This window comes from Myodes glareolus, chromosome 13 (genome assembly GCF_982192425.1).
Source record: "Myodes glareolus chromosome 13, mMyoGla1.1, whole genome shotgun sequence".
Lineage (NCBI taxonomy): Eukaryota > Metazoa > Chordata > Mammalia > Rodentia > Cricetidae > Myodes > Myodes glareolus.
Genome location: NC_142038.1, coordinates 49,706,472 through 49,725,943, shown reverse-complemented (window position 1 = coordinate 49,725,943; position 19,472 = coordinate 49,706,472). Strand labels below are relative to the sequence as shown.

Sequence of the window (19,472 nt, the reverse complement as noted above, 5' to 3'; positions counted from 1 at the left end):
ATACCTAAACAAAATTAAATTATATAAAATTCATTTTTTGTATACAATTAATAAAATGTCATTTAAGGTTTTTTATGTTTTCAAAAGAATTTTATTAAAATTACTATATCATATTAAGATACTATATTATAAATATATGTTCACTTAATAGTAGCTCAGCAAAGGTATGCTTACACCGCCAATATTTAGGAGCTGACATAAACTGTATCCGGAGAAACACCTGTATCTCAAAAGCAGGCTGAGAATTTAGGATGACAGAACTATATGCAATCGTGAAAATGAACACTTGGTGGCGCCATCGACTAAGAGTGAGAACGACGGTCTCCGCAAATACCCAGGAAACTAAAGACAGCTGAAAATCAGAACTTTGTCTGCTCCCCGGAAGGAGAAGATATTTAAGTGTCAACTAAAGGAGAAATCCCCGGGGTTGGTAAGGCATTAAAGAAGATTTAATTCGAGCTTATTCACCAAACTATATTTTTGAATTGAAACCAAATTGAAGAATCAGCACACTCTGGACTGCATCTGAACAATGGAGACAGCTCTAGCAAAATCACCAGAGAAAAGGCAAGTCGTTTTCATTGTTATGTTGTTGCTTTTGTGGGAGGCTAGTTCTGAGGCAATTAGATATTCCATTCCAGAAGAAACCAAGAGTGGATATTTGCTGGCTAATCTGGCAAAAGATTTGGGGCTCAGGGTGGGGGAACTGACCACTAGAGGGGCGCGGATCCATCATAGAGGAAACAAAGAGCTCTTGCAAATGGATGCTGAAACCGGGAATTTGCTCCTGAAGGAAAAACTAGACCGCGAGGAGCTGTGCGGGGCGACAGAACCCTGTGTGCTGCACTTCCAGCTCATACTGGAAAACCCTGTGCAGTTCTTCCAAACTGACCTGCAGCTCACAGACATAAACGACCATTCTCCAGAGTTCCCTCACAGGGAAATGCTCCTAAAGATCCCGGAGAGCGCCCAGTCAGGGACTGTGTTTCCTCTGAAGGCAGCTCAGGATCCTGACATAGGCAGCAATGCTGTTCAGAACTACACAGTCAGCCCCAACTTCCACTTCCATGTCGTTACTCACAGTCGAGCTGATGGCAGGAAATACCCAGAGCTGGTGCTGGACAGAGCCCTGGACAGGGAGGAGCAGCCTGAACTAAGTTTAACCCTCACTGCTATGGATGGTGGGTCTCCGTGCAGGTCTGGGACCACCACAGTTCGCATTGAAGTCGTAGACATTAATGATAATGCTCCCCAGTTTGTACAGTCGCTCTATGAGGCTCAGATCCCGGAGAACAGCCCCCTTGGTGCCTTAGTTGTGGCAGTTTCTGCTAGAGATTTAGATGTGGGACCTTATGGGAATGTAGTCTACTCTCTGTTTCAAGGTGATGGAGCTTCTCTGCCATTTCTTATAGACGAAGTAACAGGAGAAATTCGCCTTAAAGGGACATTGGATTTTGAGGCAACTCCCTATTATAACATGGAAATTGTAGCAACAGACAGTGGTGGTTTTTCAGGAAAATGCAGTGTAGTTATACAGGTGTTGGATGTGAATGACAACGCCCCTAAACTCACCATATCTTCGCTCACTAGTTCAATCCCAGAAAATGTTCCTGAAGCTGTAGTCGCTGTTTTCAGTGTTTCCGACCCAGATTCTGGGGACAATGGAAGGATGGTGTGTTCCATTCAGAATGATCTTCCATTTCTTTTGAAGCCCACATTCGAGAACTATTACACTTTAGTGACAGAGGGACCACTGGACAGAGAGAGCAGAGCTGAGTACAACATCACTATCACAGTCAACGACATGGGCACACCCAGGCTCACAACCCAGCACACCATAACAGTGGAGGTCTCTGACGTCAATGACAATGCCCCCGCCTTCACACAAAGCTCCTACACCCTGTTTGTCCAAGAGAATAACAGCCCCGCCCTGCACATAGGCACCATCAGCGCCACAGACTCAGACTCAGGCTCCAATGCCCACATCATCTACTCGCTGCTGCCCACCCACGACCAACAACTGCCCCTCTCCTCGCTCATTTCCATCAATGCCGAAAACGGACAGCTGTTCGCGCTCAGGGCGCTGGACTACGAGGCCCTGCAGACCTTTGAGTTCCACGTGGGCGCCACAGACAAAGGATCGCCCGCGCTCAGTAGCCAGGCGCTGGTGCGCGTGCTGGTGATGGACGCCAACGACAATGCGCCCTTCGTACTCTACCCGCTGCAGAACGCCTCTGCGCCCTACACAGAGCTGCTGCCCAGGGCGGCAGAACCAGGCTACCTGGTCACCAAAGTGGTGGCGGTGGATCGCGACTCTGGCCAGAATTCCTGGCTGTCGTTCCAGCTGCTGAAGGCCACGGAGCCCGGACTGTTCAGCGTGTGGGCTCACAATGGCGAAGTGCGAACCTCCAGGCTGCTGAGTGAGCGCGATGCGCCCAAGCACAGGCTGCTGCTGCTGGTCAAGGACAATGGCGATCCTCCAAGTTCTGCCAGTGTCACTCTGCATGTGCTGCTGGTGGATGGCTTCTCTCAGCCCTACCTTCCTCTGCCAGAGGTGGCGCGCGATCCTGCCCAAGATGAGGACGCACTCACATTGTACCTGGTCATAGCCTTGGCGTCTGTGTCTTCGCTCTTCCTCTTGTCTGTGCTGCTGTTTGTGGGGGTAAGGCTGTACAGGAGAGCCAGGGCTGCCTCTCTGGGTGGCTGCTCTGTGCCCGAGGGACACTTTCCTGCCCACTTGGTGGATGTCAGCGGCACGGGGACCCTGTCACAGAGCTACCAGTATGAGGTGTGTCTGACTGGGGATTCTGGAACTGGTGAGTTCAAATTCCTCAAACCCATGATCCCCCAGCTGTTGCCTCAGAATCCTGGAAGAGAAAGTAAGGAAAGTCCCCACTGTAGGGAGAGCTTTGTATTCAGTTAGCTGTTGTATTTGGTTAGGTGAATTTATTCTTACCAAATCTACAGCAAAATGGTTCTCTTGAGTGAATTGTATTGTATTGGCACTGTAATCAAACCATATGCATTTACTCAGTTGTGAAAACATTGATTTTTTCTTGATATCAATTGTAGTTAGTAGTTTCAGGTATAATAAATATTAGGAACACAATTTCTCCATATTTCAACATATATTTTGCTTTAGATCAAGTATTAGACTACAAAAGGTATTTGCTTGACCTGCTTTGGGGTTTTGTTCAATTCAGTTTAGTTGTTCTTCTTCATGGTTTTTGTTTTGGTTTGTATTGTGTTTTCAGACAGGGTCTCTCTATGTAACCCTGGCTGTCCTAGAAATCACTATGTAGACCAGGTTGGCTGTAAACTGGTAGACATCCATCCCTTTCTATCTTCCAAATGCCAACTACTTTACTGCTTTTACCACAAAATTTCAAGTTTTTGTAGCTATGGTGTTTCCATATTTTCCCTTTTTTTTGTTGCTGTTGGTTATTAAATAGAGGACCTCTTATGCTAACCATACATTTAGGTAGTGAGCATCAGTCATGGCTGAAGTTCCTGACAGTTACCCTGAGTCACCATGAACATAGCAATTTGCATACTTGTCTTCCAAATTGTAGTCATTCTCTGTACTATTAAGGCACTAGAAATGTGACATTTTTCTTCTTCTGTGGAGGACACAAGCTAGAGGTTGTCTGCATTATTTGGCCATCACACACCTAGCACTTTGTTTTATAAATATTAATATTAGCAATCTCATTTGTAAATATTAAAGGGATAACCTTATTATTATCAATTTGCCACCTGTATCACTAAACAAAAGTGTTTGAGACTGAGGGTAGATTCAGTAGTAGATCACGCATGCATGCCAGGCCCTAGGTATACTTCCAAGCAGGAAAAAGGAATAAACAGACAAAAACCACATTCTGTCAAATGATTGCTTGACACAATACTGTTTAAAAAATTAATATGAACAACAGAAGTAACCACCGAAATCCTCCAAAGAACCCAGATGTTTGATGATCTCATTATCTTTTTTTGTTCTAGAAATAAAAGTGTAAATGAAGTTTTGTAGGTTTTCTGTTCATCGCAGCTGTGAACTTGAAATCTAGACCCACCTGACCTATGGACATGCTCTGGGGAATTATCGTGCTGAGATTAATTGATTTGTGTGGCACCATTCCCTGGGCTGGGATGCTGCACTGTATGAAGAGGAGAAAGTGGGCTGAGTCTTCCTTGCTCTCTTCTTCCTGCCTGGAGATACAGTGTGACCAGTTGTTCAAGTCCCCGGTTTTCACCTTTCCCATCTTGGTGTAATCTTGAACTGTGAGCCAAAACCCTTCCCACTTTATCCTAGAAACAAGAGAAGTAACTAAACCAGCCTACATGGTTTCATGGTATCATATACCGCACTCAGACTTGTGTACTCTAAGCTGTGGCCCTATCTCTAGTTTACATTAGAACATATGTTTCTTTTGGTTTTTCCCACAGCTCCTCCTGCCCTTTCAAGAGATTCTGGAAATTTCTGGAAATTTCAATATTCTATTTGATTCTGGCTCTCAGTTCTGATCATCTTATTATGTGATTGCTAGCAAGGTAAATTTGTGTGGATACAACTGAAGGAAAGCTTTATTGAACTTTTGGCAGTATGAATAATTGAAAGGCTTTGTTTATAATCTAATTTTTATTTATATGTTTAACTTTTTAGTTAGTATATTTTCCTGTACAGAGCAATGGATTTCCTTTTGAATTTTATGCATGCACATGATGTATACACATTGGTCATGTTTATTATTTGTGGTTTTAAATCTCAAGTGTCATCTGGAGTTCAATTATTTAAATCTTTCCCTGAATTAATGTTTCCTCCCAACATTCCTTATGCATGAAATGTAATTTTTGGTTATTCAATTTTAAAATTGAAGTGAGAAAGAGGTAAAAGTGAGAAAAGTAGATGCAAACTTAAATATGTCAGACAGCTCTAATGACTTGCCCATTATGTGCCAAATGCCTCTTCTGGTACTCAGGATTCCAGCCTGAACATAAAGAAGCTAAGGTCTCTTGTTGTAACCCAACAGTAGAACTTATGCCTAAAGATTCAAGTCTCTGGGTTCAATCTCCCCAGAATTAAGAAGAAAAAAATATATCCTTCTTCCTTCATGATCAAAGGTTACAAAAATTCATATATTTTAAAATATGAAGTTATATATTATGCATACATTTGGTAGAATTTCCCTCTATCTTAGATGGATTATCTGACATCAGAAAAACAACCATAAAACTGACTAAATGTCAGAAATTATTACTTCAGCGCAACAGAAACTGCTTATATGAGAACTGTCCTACTATTTTTTGCTTAAAAAATAATCAACAGATTTTTTACATAGACACCATAATTAAGTGGCCTCTGACAGCATGGAAAACTTGAGCTAGGGTTAGTTTTCCCACCAGGACACTTGTCAACTCAGAAGTCCAAGAAGGAAGACTGAAAATGTAATTTGAAAACTCTTTGAAGGCAGAATGAGATTTTGTACAAACTACAAAGATTACAGGTTGGTAACTGCCTGGCAGAGTTGATGTAGAGAATTCATGTTTGTAACTTGAAATTACTTGTTTCTAAGTACATCAGAGAATCCTGCTTGTTGTCTGTTGAGTTAGCGTGACTGTAGGAGGCAGAGCTCTATCAAACCAAGAGCCAAGGGTGAGCTCCTCCTGGAATAGGATGACAGCATCAGGATTGTGGGCAGACTCTACATAGTACCGACCTAGAAGATGCCGGTGTTAGAGTAAAACAACAATGTCATAAAAAGAAAATGGTTAAATCTTTGAAACAAGGAATGATTGAGCAAATAAATAGAAAGAGAATTTTATAGGAGAATGGAACTTAAGATTGAAAGTCAATTTCATAAAAAAATATATGTCATAAAGCTATATAAATAGTAAAACATCATAGAAATAATGGAATACAGAATCAATGGACAGAATGCATGTCAATATGAGATACCTTAAACAAATATAAATTTTTATTTAAAAAAAAGGCTTAAAGCGACGGTGCAGCAGTTAAGATCAAGTGAATCTATCTCAGACCAGTTTTCAGCACCCTCCCCATATCAGGGCGATCTACTCCTGCCTTCACTCCAGCTCGGCTGGACCCAACACCCTCTGCAAGCACATCCACACTCTCCTGAAATATACTCACATATGCTGTGGGAGTTCCTTCAGCTCCTTCAGCCAACCGCCGCTGAGTTACCAGCCCATTGGGGCGTGGTCTCTCCCTTTAAAAAAAGCAGCGGCTGTCCTCCACTCTCCTTTTGTCTTCCGGCTCCGTTTCCGGCCCCTGGACTCCTTTTCTGTTCGCGCGGAGGGGCTGTTGTCTGGGACGGTAATCTGTAAGTTTTTTCCCCTTTGAATAAATAACCATTCTATTAATCATAATTCCAAACTGATGTGGGATTGTCTGTGACTTACGCCTTCATCTGGCGCCCAACGTTTGGTTGTTATAATTGGATTATGGGATAAATAGATTTGTACTTGTGAGTTATTGCTTTTAGACAAACATATTGGTATCGATTCTTATATATTGATACAAAGTTAAATTATGTTGACTATTTTATGCATGCATGCTTCATGCTTCTACTTCTGTTTAAAACATTTTTATGTATTTGTATATATATATTGTATTGATATATGTATATTTACCATATTGCATTGTACACTTCTACCTCTGATTAAGATACTTATATATTGTTTATGTATTGATATATATTTACCATATTGCAATGTATACTTGCACATTGTTTATATTTGGAGGTCTCATTGTCCTCATTTATTGCACACTTGTTTATTATCTCAGTCTTTAAGTTAGATAGATATTGAGAATTATATAGATCAACAGTCATCTAAGTTTGTCATTTATAATTAGACTAATCAGGTTCTTTAGATATATAGAGATTATATTCAGTATAGATAGATAATCTTCAACCTCTTCAAAGAGCTGTAGAAAATGGCCTTTAATCTAATTCAGAGTTCTATGGTAGGGAGACACAATCACTCCTGGCAACACTGATCTATGCCCGAGAGAATGTTGAGCACCAAAGACACTCCACCTGGAGCCTTTCTTCTTGGCAGAACTGGCCTTTGGGTAAAGAAATGCTCATACCTCAACTACTGACAGAGTTACAGAATATCCGTAAATGGATAAAACAAGACTGTCATATCCTGCCAAGACAGGGTAAGATAGTTTTGAAGTTTCTTGCCTTTGAAAATGGTATGTCAGTTACATCAGGCCTTAGCCAAAGTTGGTTGCTTCAACGCTGCAAATGTGACTTTGGGTGTTTGTCCAGGTAGCCAGTTGTCTCTGCGATTTGGTACATGTTCTGGAAGTTGTTTGATTGCACTTCCTAATTACTCAGATAACATTATTTCCCTTCTCAGATCTTCGATGGGATTGAAGATTATATAAATGTAGTTACTTTCCTTTCATGACTTGGCCAAGTTATTTGTTATACAAGACTTAAGCTAGTTAGAATAGGATATTTGTATTTATTGTATATAATTTTGTAGGTTTGTACTTATTGTATATAATTGCGTAGTAGGCTTAGAACTCTCTTACTTAAACAAAAGGGGGAGATGCTGTGGGAGTTCCTTCAGCTCCTTCAGCCAACCGCCGCTGAGTTACCAGCCCATTGGGGCGTGGTCTCTCCCTTTAAAAAAAGCAGCGGCTGTCCTCCACTCTCCTTTTGTCTTCCGGCTCCGTTTCCGGCCCCTGGACTCCTTTCCTGTTTGCGCGGAGGGGCTGTTGTCTGGGACGGTAATCTGTAAGTTTTTTCCCCTTTGAATAAATAACCATTCTATTAATCATAATTCCAAACTGATGTGGGATTGTCTGTGACTTACGCCTTCACACATACACACAAACACAGAATCAATAAAAGCAAATCTTTCTTAAAAGATAGAAAATAAAGGTATAAGAGGTAGCTCAGTGGTTAAAACACCTTGCTGCTTTTCCAGAAGACTCAGATTGTGGCCCAACAAAACCACCTGTAAGTCTAGTTCTAGTAGATTCTACACTCCTGTGTCTCTGTGAGGATCCACAAAAGAGATTGTTGTTCAACAAGAAGAAATGAACTATGAACCTATAGAAGGCCATTAAGAAACCTAAGTGCACATTTGTGAGTCATAGTCACTAAGCTGAAAAAAGAACCCAATTCTGTAAAATTCTGACTATGGAGGAAGTAAAACTATCAGTGATTTCCAGGTCTTCTAATGAGACAGGATAGAGTAAGATAGATTTAGGAGCTGGAGAGGAGTGGGAAGAAAAAATGAAAGTATGATATTCTAAAAATATATGTTGTGTGATTAAATTTATTCATGCCTACACACTGTATAGCACCACACGGGAGCCTTAATTTAAAATATGGGCTCATTGGTGCACATATAGGGTCATCAATTGTAAGAAGCATGCCATTTTGATGGGGGTACCTATAGGGAGGAAGGCTACACATGATGTGGAGAGGAATCTCTGCATTTCCAAGTCATTTATGTGATTTTAAAACTGCTCATTAAAAATAGACTTCTTTTTAAAAAGGAGACTTTCATCTCCATAAAAATCCATGGTAAATCTAGAGTAATGAAGACAACATGACCACCAGAGAGACTGGGGCACTGGGGCAGACCTGCAACCACCCTGATTCAGGATAGTGATTAAACCCTCAGAAGCGGCTGTGTCTGTTTGTAACATGGTGTAAAGGCATTTGGAAACCAAGAACTCCAATTTAGTTCATTCAAAACATATTTGAAGTGAATAAGAATATAACAAATGAAAAGGTTCAAAATATACACATTATTCTGACCTTAAATTATGAAAATTTAAAAATACAAAACAAATTTGAAAATTATTAATATATCAAACTAAACACAATTAAGATGCTTTATTGATCATCACAATATCAACAAAATGCAAGGCATTGAGTGGAAAATATTTGAGCATATCTATCTGGAAAAAAGACTATCCAGAATATACAAGGTATTTCCTCAGACCAACAAGCAAACAAATGGAAGCCCCATATCAGAAACATATACAAAATTATTAATTAAATTATATCTATAAATTAAAAGTTCAAACTTGGAAAAATGACAAAATGAAATGCACGAACAAATAAGGACACTTGGTGGCGCTGCAGGCTAAGAGTCTGAAGAATGAGCTCTGCAGGCGCCCAGGACGCCATCTCTTTAATCTGTGAACCAGTACTTTGGCGGCTGTTTGAAGAAGAAGGTAATAAGAAAGGTGTCTGGAAGAATTTGAGAAGAAGGCGTCTCTCTAATCGGGTTTAGTTCAATATTTTTACGAACCCCTACTAGTGGACTGTAATCGACTTGAAGAAGCAGCACCCTCTGGACTACATCTGAACAATGGAGACAGCTCTAGCAAAATCACCAGAGAAAAGGCAAGTCGTTTTTCTTACTATATTGTTGCTTTTGTGGGAGGCTGGTTCTGAGACAATTAGATACTCCATGCCAGAAGAAACAGAGTCTGGCTACTTGGTGGCTAACCTGGAAAAAGATCTGGTGCTCAAGGTGGGGGACCTGGCCACCAGAGGGGCGCAAATCCATTACAAAGGAAACAAAGAGCTCTTGCAGCTGGATGCAGAGACAGGGAAATTGTTCTTGAAGGAAAAACCAGACCGCGAGGAGCTGTGTGGGGCGACAGAACCCTGTGTGCTGCACTTTCAGCTTATACTGGAAAACCCTGTACAGTTCTTCCAAACTGACCTGCAGCTCACAGACATAAACGACCATTCTCCAGAGTTCCCGCACAGGGAAATGCTCCTAAAAATTCCTGAGAGTGCCCAGCCAGGGACTGTGTTTCCTCTGAAGGCGGCTCAGGACCCTGACATAGGCAGCAATGCTGTTCAGAACTACACAGTCAGCGCCAACCTCCACTTCCATGTCGTTACTCACAGTCGCGCTGATGGCAGGAAATACCCAGAGCTGGTGCTGGACAGAGCTCTGGACAGGGAGGAGCAGCCTGAACTCAGTTTAACTCTCACTGCTGTGGATGGTGGGTATCCGCGCAGGTCTGGGACCACCACAATTCGCATTGAAGTTGTGGACATCAATGATAACGCTCCCCAGTTTGTACAGTCGCTCTATGAGGTTCAGGTCCCTGAGAACAGCCCTCTTGGTGCCTTAGTTGTGACAGTTTCTGCCAGAGATTTAGATGCTGGGATAAATGGGAAAGTAGTCTACTCTCTGTTTCAAGGCGATGGAGCTTCTCTACCATTTGTAATAGACAAAGTCACTGGAGAAATTCATCTGAGGGAAGAGTTGGATTTCGAAGTAACTAACCAGTATAACATAGAAATCACAGCCACGGATGGAGGTGGCTTTTCGGGAAAATGCACTGTGGCTGTGCAAGTGTTGGATGTGAATGACAACGTCCCTGAGCTGACTATCAGAAAGCTCACAATCCCTATCCCAGAAAACTCCCCGGAGACTGTAGTTGCTGTTTTCAGCGTTTCTGATGCAGATTCCGGAGACAATGGAAGAACTGTGTGTTCTATTCCGAACGATCTTCCATTTCTCTTAAAACCCACTATCAAGACCTATTACACTTTAGTAACAGAGGGACCACTGGACAGAGAGAGCAGAGCTGAATACAACATCACCATCACAGTCACCGACATGGGCACACCCAGGCTCTCAGCCCAGCACACCATAACAGTGCAGGTGTCTGATGTCAACGACAATGCCCCCACCTTCACACAAAGCTCCTACACCCTGTTTGTCCAAGAGAACAACAGCCCCGCCCTGCACATAGGCACCATCAGCGCCACAGACTCAGACTCAGGCTCCAATGCCCACATCACCTACTCGCTGCTGCCCACCCAAGACCCGCAGCTGGAATTCTCCTCGCTCATCTCCATCAACGCCGACAACGGGCAGCTGTTCGCGCTCAGGGCCCTGGACTATGAGGTCCTGAAGACCTTCGAGTTCCACGTGGGCGCCACAGACCAAGGTTGGCCCGCGCTCAGTAGCCAGGCGCTGGTGCGCGTCCACGTGCTGGACGCCAACGACAATGCGCCCTTCGTGCTCTACCCGCTGCAGAACGCCTCTGCGCCCTACACAGAGCTGCTGCCCAGGGCGGCTGAACCTGGCTACCTGGTCACCAAGGTGGTGGCTGTGGACCGCGACTCGGGCCAGAATGCCTGGCTGTCATTCCAGCTGCTGAAGGCCACGGAGCCCGGACTGTTCAGCGTGTGGGCTCACAATGGCGAGGTGCGCACTTCCAGATTGCTGAGCGAACGCGATGCCCCCAAGCACAGGCTGTTGCTGCTGGTCAAGGACAATGGCGATCCTCCTTGCTCTTCCAGTGTCACTCTGCATGTGCTGCTGGTGGATGGCTTCTCTCAGCCCTACCTGCCTCTGCCCCAGGCGGAGCGCGATCCTGCTCAAGAGAATGAGGACAGGCTCACGCTGTACCTGGTCATTGCCTTGGCGTCTGTGTCTTCGCTATTCCTCTTGTCTGTGCTGCTGTTCGTGGGGGTGAGGATGTGCAGGGGGGTCAGAGGGACCTCGCTGGGTAGCTGCTCTGTGCCTGAGGGACACTTTCCTGCACACTTGGTGGATGTCAGCGGCGCTGGGACCCTGTCACAGAGCTACCAGTATGAGGTGTGTCTGACTGGAGACTCTGGGACTGGTGAGTTCAATTTTCTCAAACCCATGATTCCCAACTTGCTGCTTCAGGATGCTGGGAGAGAAGTCAAGGAAAGTTCCCACTGCAGGGATAGCTTTGTCTTCAGTTAACTGTTGTATCTGGTTCAGTGAATTTATTTTTGACAAGTCTCTAACAATATGGTTCTCTTAAAAAAGTGAATCACTTTAATCTAAGTATTGACATTTATTCGAAACATATGCAGTTCTACATTGCTAAAATATTTTTTTGTCTTTCTTGCTATCTTTAGTTATTTCAGGTATAGTAAATATTAAGAACACAATTTCTCTATATTTCACCTTTTGTTTTACTTTAGCTCAAGTATTATACAACAAAATGAATTTACTTTCCCTGTTTTGTGTGTGAGTGGGTTTTTTTTTTTCTTTTTGCTTGTTTGGTTTTCTTTTCTAAAGACAGGTAACTATGTAACACTGACAGTCCTAAAACTCACTATGTAGTTCAGGTAGACTCCAACTGTTAGGCATGCATCTCTCTCTGTCTCCCGCATGCTGACTACTTTACTGTTTTTACCACAAAATTTCAAGTTTTTATGGCCAAGATGTTTACATCTTTTTTGCTTTATGTTATTGCTGTTGGATATTAAATATAAGACCTCATATGTGCTAATCATCCATTCTGTTAGTGAACTTCAATCACAGCTAAAATTCCTTGTAATCATTAATAACAAGCATAATTGTCTTCCAATTATAAACCTTCCCTTGTTAAAATATTAAGACACTCGAAATGTGACTTTTTCCTTCTTTTGTGGACCATATATGTTGCACTATTTGTCCACCACATACCTAGCACATTTTCTATAAATATTCATTTAACAATTCTTTTTGTAAATATTAAAGGGATAACCTTATATATTAACAATTTGCCACCCTCTATGACAAAACAAAAGTATTCCAGACTGAGGGTATAATCAGTGGCAGACCATGCATGCATGCCAGGCTCTAGGTACACTTCCAGGCTCCAAAAAGGAACAAGCAAACAGACAAATAACCCCACCTATTAAATCAGTGCTTGACACAATACTGTTTGAAACCTAATTTGAATAATACAAGTAAGCACTCAGGTCCTCCAAAGAATCAAGATTTTTGATGATCTCACTTTATCCCTTTGTTTTAGTAATAAAAGTGTAAATGGAGCGCTTTTGGGTTTTCTGTTCATCTCAGCTGTGTACTTGAGGTCTAGACCCACCTGACCTCTGGGCACACCTAGGGAGGATCAGCGTGCTTAGGCACCACACCCTAGGCTGGGATCCTGGGCTCTATGAAGAGAAGAAAGCCAGCTGAGAACAAGCCTTCTTTGCTCTTTTCTTCCTGCCGAAACCCTTCCTACTTTACCCTAGAAATAGGAAATGTACCTAAGACAGCATGCATGGTTAAATCATACCAGAAACCACACTCAGAGACTTGTGCATTCTAAGTTGTTCACTGTGGCCCTGTCTCTGGTTTATATCAGTACATATGTTTCCTTTGGTTTTCCTGAAACTCCTCTCCCCCTTTCAAAAGACTCTGGAAATTTCAGGATTTTATTTGGTTCTGGTTGTCAGTTCTGATAATTTTCATTTTATATTGTTTGGTAGCTATGGAAAGCAAAACAGTTCTTTTTGTGATATTTAATTATCACTTGTTTGGTTATCTGGTGTAATTTTGAAGTATCCTCAGTCAATTTAATGTTTCAATTGTGCTGCCTATTTTGATTCTTAATTGATTTGAACTATAATGAATTAAATTGAATTATAATTAACTTGTATTAAATGAATCAAGTAAGCTTATTATGTGATTTCCAAAAGTTAAATTCATAAAATACAACTGCAAGAATATTTAGCTTTCTCCATCTTATGAACAAGTGAAGAATTTAGTTTACAATATAATATCTTTATATGTTTTACTTTTTAGTTAGTATATATTTATTGTACAAAGCAATGGATTCCCTTATGAATTTTCCATGCATGTACATAATGTATATTCATTGATCATGTTTATATTTTGTTTGTTTTTAAATCTCAAATGTCATTCCCATAGAGTTTAAGTATTTGCATCTTTCTCTGAATTAGTGTTTCCTCCCATAATGAAGTAATGAAATATAGAATGAAAATTGATGACCACCCCTTATCCTTGAAATGTAATTTTGGTTATTCAATTTTAAAATTGAAATGAGAAAGAGGTAAAAGTAAGAAAAAGTAAATACAAACATATATGTAAGTCTCAATTTGACAAACAACTCTAACGACCTGCCAGTTATGTGCCAAGATGCCTCTTCTAGTGTGGCGCCCATTACTCAGGATACCAGCTTGAACTAAGTGTCCAGAACTCAGCATACCACCCTGAACTAAGTGTCCAGTACTCAGGATGCCAGCCTGAACTGAAAGCAGCTAAATTCTGTTATTGTAGCCCAGCAGTAGGACATTTGCCTAATAGGTTCAATATCCCCAGCCTTAGGAAGAAAAATGTGTATTCCTCTTCCTTCATGGTCTAATAATACAAAAAGTCCAATATTTTAAAATATGAAGTTAAAGATTATGCATATGCTTGGTAAAATTCCCTGCAACCTAGATGGATTATCTGACATCAGAAAACAACCATAAAACTGAGTAATAATCAACAGGTTTTTGACATAGACACCATAATTAAGTAGCCTCTGACAACACAGAAAACTTGAGCTAGGGTCAGTTTTCCTGCCCAGGACACTTGTCAACTCAGAAGGCCAAGAAAGAAGACAAAAAATAATTTGGAAACCCTCCGAAGGCAGAATGGGATTTTGTACAAGCTGCAAAGATTACAGGTTGGGAATCACCTGGCAAAGCTGATGTAGAGAATTCATGTTTGCAACTTGCAATTTGCCAAAATTACTTGGTTTTAAGGACATCAGAGAATCCTGACCAAGTTTGGTGCCTGCTGAGTTAGCGTGACTGTAGGAGGCAGAGCTCTGTCAAACCAAGAGAAAAGGGGGAGCTCCTCCTGGAAGAGGCTAACAGCATCAGGATTGTGGGCAGGCTTTACATCATACCAACAATCAGTAAGTGCACATCACAAAACTAGGCAATGTAAAGAAAACCAAGAGGAGGAAACATAACACAGTGATCTAGAAGATACATTGCTAGAATAAAGCAACAATGTCATTAAAATAAAACGGTTAATATTTTTGAAAAAAGGATGATCGAGCAAATAAATAGACAATTGATATTTAAGACTCAATGTCAATTCTGTAAAAACAACATATGTTTCATAAAGCTATATTAATGGTAAAAGTTTGTGGAAATATAAAGGAATACAGAATTAATGGATGGAATGCATATCTATATGAAATACATAAAATTATTGCAGGACAAACCTTTTAATTCTTGAAGAGATGGCTCAGCAGTTAAGATCAAGTAGATCTCAGTTCAGTTTTCAGCAGCCTCCCCTTGTCGGGGGATTACAGCTGCCTTCACTGCAGCTCTCAGAGAGCCAACCCCTCCTCAAGGACATTCACACTCCTTCGACATTTATTCACATACACATTAAAAATAAACATATTTTAAAAGGAGACTTTCATCTCTGGAGTAATGAAGACAACAGAGTGTTACATGACCATCAGAGAGAAGCTAGAGCCCTGGGGCAGACCTGCAACCACCCTGATTCAGGACAGCGATAACTCTCAGAAGAGGGTGCATCTGTTTGTAACATAATGTAAAGGAAATCAAGAGCTTCAACTTAATTCATCCAAAACATATTTTAATTCAATAAGTTTATACAGCAAAAGAAAACATTCAAAATATACACATATTTTATCAACTTGAATTAAGAAAATTTAAAAGCACTAAACAAATTTTTAAAGATATTGCCAGATCAAACTAAACAGGATGTTTTATTGATCAAATTACAATATCAACAAAATTCAAGGCATGGTGTGGGAAATATTTAAGCATATATATCTGAAAAAGAGATTACATAGATTAGATAAAATACTTCTTCATACCAACAAGCAAACAAATAGAAGCCCCATATCTGATATATATAGATATATAGAGTCACAAGACTCTATCCTGATGGCGGTCAACATGAAAGTGTGCAGATAAATGCTAATTAAATTTACATGTGAAGTCACCAGACAAACACCAAAACTGAGACTACAACATTAATGTTAACAGGGATATGAAGCAACTGGAATGCTCATGCTTTGATGGTCTTAGTACACTACATATGCAAAACGCTTATCTTTTCTAGAAGCAAAGTAACCAAACAATACCAGTCTTGGCTATCTTGGAATTTTGCCTATCTGATTTTTTTTTTCTAAAGTGAGCTAAATAACATTAGAAAGCTCAATAGGTTATACAATTAAAATTTTCCCCCTTTATGAGTATATGTTATATTCCAAAGCATCTATAAAAACTGTAAATTAATTTCTCTATGCATCTATTTTCTTCAGTTTCTTGTACAAAATCAAATTATAAATCTACACAAGAAACCTGATTCATCTACTTGGTACTCTTATGACAAAACATTAACACAATCTTAAGTTGTTCCGAAATTTATACTTACAACCAAAACATAACTCAGCAAAAAATAATATTTGGAACTTCCAATTGTTAAGAACTGAACTTACAGTTTAGGGGCTGCGTGTGTCATTAAAAGGATATTGAACCACATCACAGTTCAAATTTGGAAAGAAATGGCAAAATGAAATGAATGAACAAATAAGGACACTTGGTGGCGCTGCAGGCTAAGATTCTGAAGAATGAGCTCTGTAGACGCCCAGGACGCCATCTCTTTAATCTGTGAACCAGTACTTTGGCAGCTGTTTGAAGGAGAAGGTAATAAGAAAGGTGTCTGGGAGAATTTGGGATGAAGGAGTCTTTTTAATCAGATTTAGTTCAATATTTTTACGAACCCCTATTAGTGGACTGTAATCGACTTGAAGAAACAGCACCCTCTGGACTACATCTGAACAATGGAGACAGCTCTAGCAAAATCACCAGAGAAAAGGCAAGTCGTTTTTCTTACTCTATTGTTGCTTTTGTGGGAGGCTGGCTCTGAGGCAATTAGATACTCCATGCCAGAAGAAACAGAGACTGGCTACTTGGTGGCTAACCTGGAAAAAGATCTGGTGCTCAAGGTGGGGGACCTGGCCACCAGAGGGGCGCAAATCCATTACAAAGGAAACAAAGAGCTTTTGCAGCTGGATGCAGAGACAGGGAAATTGTTCTTGAAGGAAAAACCAGACCGCGAGGAGCTGTGCGGGGCGACAGAACCCTGTGTGCTGCACTTCCAGCTCATACTGGAAAACCCTGTACAGTTCTTCCAAACTGACCTGCAGCTCACAGACATAAACGACCATTCTCCAGAGTTCCCTCACAGGGAAATGCTCCTAAAGATCCCGGAGAGCGTCCAGCCAGGGACTGTGTTTCCTCTGAAGGCGGCTCAGGACCCTGACATAGGCAGCAATGCTGTTCAGAACTACACAGTCAGCCCCAACCTCCACTTCCATGTTGTTACTCACAGTCGAGCTGATGGCAGGAAATACCCAGAGCTGGTGCTGGACAGAGCTCTGGACAGGGAGGAGCAGCCTGAACTCAGTTTAACCCTCACTGCTGTGGATGGCGGGTCTCCGGCTAGGTCTGGGACCACCACAGTTCGTGTTGAGGTCTTGGACATCAATGATAATGCTCCCCAGTTTATACAGTCACTTTATGAAGTTCAGATCCCTGAGAACAGCCCCCTTAATGCCTTAATTGTCACTGTCTCTGCCAGGGATTTAGATGCTGGGATAAATGGGAAAGTAGTCTACTCTCTCTTTCAAGGTGATGGAGCTTCTCTGCCATTTCTTATAGATGAGGTCACAGGAGAAATTCTTCTGACCAAAGGGTTGGATTTTGAGATAAGTAGCCAATATAGTATGGAAATTGCAGCCACAGATGGAGGAGGCCTTTCGGGGAAATGCACTGTGGCTGTACAGGTGTTGGATGTGAATGACAACGCCCCTGAGCTGACTATCAGAAAACTTACAGTCCCTATCCCAGAAAACTCCCCGGAGACTGTAGTTGCTGTTTTCAGTGTTTCTGATTCAGATTCTGGGGACAATGGAAGGATGGTGTGTTCTATTCAGAACGATCTCCCATTTCTCTTAAAACCCACTTTCAAGAATTATTACACTTTAGTGACAGAGGGACCACTGGACAGAGAGAGCAGAGCTGAGTACAATATCACTATCACAGTCACCGACCTGGGCACACCCAGGCTCACAACCCAGCACACCATAACAGTGCAGGTCTCTGACGTCAACGACAACGCCCCTGCCTTCACACAAAGCTCCTACACCCTGTTTGTCCAAGAGAACAACAGCCCCGCCCTGCACATAGGCACCATCAGCGCCACAGACTCAGACTCAGGCTCCAATTCCCACATCACCTACTCGCTGCTGCCCACCCACGACCCGCAGCTGGACCTCTCCTCGCTCATTTCCATCAATGCCGACAACGGGCAGCTGTTCGCGCTCAGGGCCCTGGACTATGAGGGTCTCCAAACCTTCGAGTTCCTCGTGGGCGCCACAGACCAAGGCTCGCCCGCGCTCAGCAGCCAAGCGCTTGTGCGCGTGCAGGTGCTGGACACCAACGACAATGCGCCCTTCGTGCTCTACCCGCTGCAGAATGCGTCTGCGCCCTTCACAGAACTGCTGCCCAGGGCGGCAGAGCCTGGCTACCTGATCACTAAGGTGGTGGCTGTGGACCGCGACTCGGGACAGAATGCCTGGCTGTCATTCCAGCTGCTGAAGGCCACGGAGCCCGGACTGTTCAGCGTGTGGGCTCACAATGGCGAGGTGCGAACCTCCAGGCTACTGAGTGAGCGCGATGCGCCCAAGCACAGGCTGCTGCTGCTGGTCAAGGACAATGGCGATCCTCCAAGGTCTGCCAGTGTCACTCTTCAAGTGCTGGTGGTGGATGGCTTCTCTCAGCCCTATCTGCCTCTGCCTGAGGTGGCACAAGACCCCGCACATGACAATGATGTGCTTACACTCTATTTGGTTATAGCCTTGGCGTCTGTGTCTTCGCTCTTTCTCTTGTCTGTGCTGCTGTTTGTGGGGGTGAGGCTGTGCAGGAGAGCCAGGGCTGCCTCTCTGGGTGGCTGCTCTTTGCCTGAGGAACACTTTCCTGGCCACCTGATGGATGTCAGTGGTTCGGGGACCTTGTCCCAGAAATACCAGTATGAGGTGTACCTGAAAGGAGGTACAGGAACAAATGAGTTTAAATTTCTTCAACCATTATTTCCTAACCTTCAGAGACAGGCGGCCGCTGAAGAAAGAGAAAACGCTGTTGTGCGCAATAGTTTTGGATTCTATTAGATCGATTATTTTGAAGTGATGTTCACCTCTTTTACTGGTAACTCACCCTGATGTAGAGTGCAGAGAAACATCTCCTTGCGATATGGGTTTAATTTATCCTTTCAGTTGGATTTACCTCTTCAAGGTTCATCTTATCAGAGAAAGTTTAATTCTACTTCATTGTGTTTGTTTATATTTCTCTGCCCCAACAATGCATGCTGAGCTCTCTTTTCATTCTAGTTTTGCTCTTTTTTTTAGAACTAGTACTTGCTGTGACAAATTAGAACTGCTTTGTTAGTGGAGCCTTATTTCTTTTGGTTAGTTAACACAGGGTTTTGCTTTGTAACCCTTGCTGATCTGGAATGGCTTTGTACAGATTGATGGAAAGTTCATGGTGATCAGTTTGCTTCTGTTGCCGTAAGTGTTGGGATCATGAGCATACATCAACGGGCTAACCTGTGGTGAAGTTTGCCTTAATAAAGCTCAAATATTGGTTTAT

The 19,472-nt window shown here is 42.2% G+C and overlaps 3 protein-coding genes across 4 annotated transcripts; all 3 read left to right on the top strand.

Annotated features, from left to right (window-relative positions):
• The first annotated feature begins 296 nt into the window (after window positions 1-296).
• Window positions 297-5,587, top strand: LOC146891777 (protocadherin beta-8-like). 2 transcript variants are annotated; one of them, XM_087896116.1, is made up of 2 exons: window positions 297-2,816; window positions 4,444-5,587. In XM_087896116.1, exons 1-2 carry the CDS (start codon window positions 533-535, stop codon window positions 4,500-4,502), a joined length of 2,343 nt encoding a protein of 780 aa, XP_087752242.1. In that variant the 5' UTR covers window positions 297-532; the 3' UTR covers window positions 4,503-5,587. The 2 variants fall into 2 exon arrangements, with proteins under 2 accessions (XP_087752242.1, XP_087752240.1); XM_087896114.1 differs by having other exon boundaries at window positions 298-5,587.
• Window positions 5,588-7,858: 2,271 nt separating this feature from the next.
• On the top strand, window positions 7,859-12,290 carry LOC146891776 (protocadherin beta-8-like). The gene has a single exon (XM_085699962.2). It carries the CDS (start codon window positions 9,361-9,363, stop codon window positions 11,752-11,754), a length of 2,394 nt encoding a protein of 797 aa, XP_085556088.2. The 5' UTR covers window positions 7,859-9,360; the 3' UTR covers window positions 11,755-12,290.
• A 1,750-nt stretch (window positions 12,291-14,040) lies between these two features.
• LOC148120008 (protocadherin-3-like) lies at window positions 14,041-19,471 on the top strand. The gene has a single exon (XM_087896117.1). It carries the CDS (start codon window positions 16,607-16,609, stop codon window positions 18,992-18,994), a length of 2,388 nt encoding a protein of 795 aa, XP_087752243.1. The 5' UTR covers window positions 14,041-16,606; the 3' UTR covers window positions 18,995-19,471.
• The last annotated feature ends 1 nt before the right edge of the window (window position 19,472 follows it).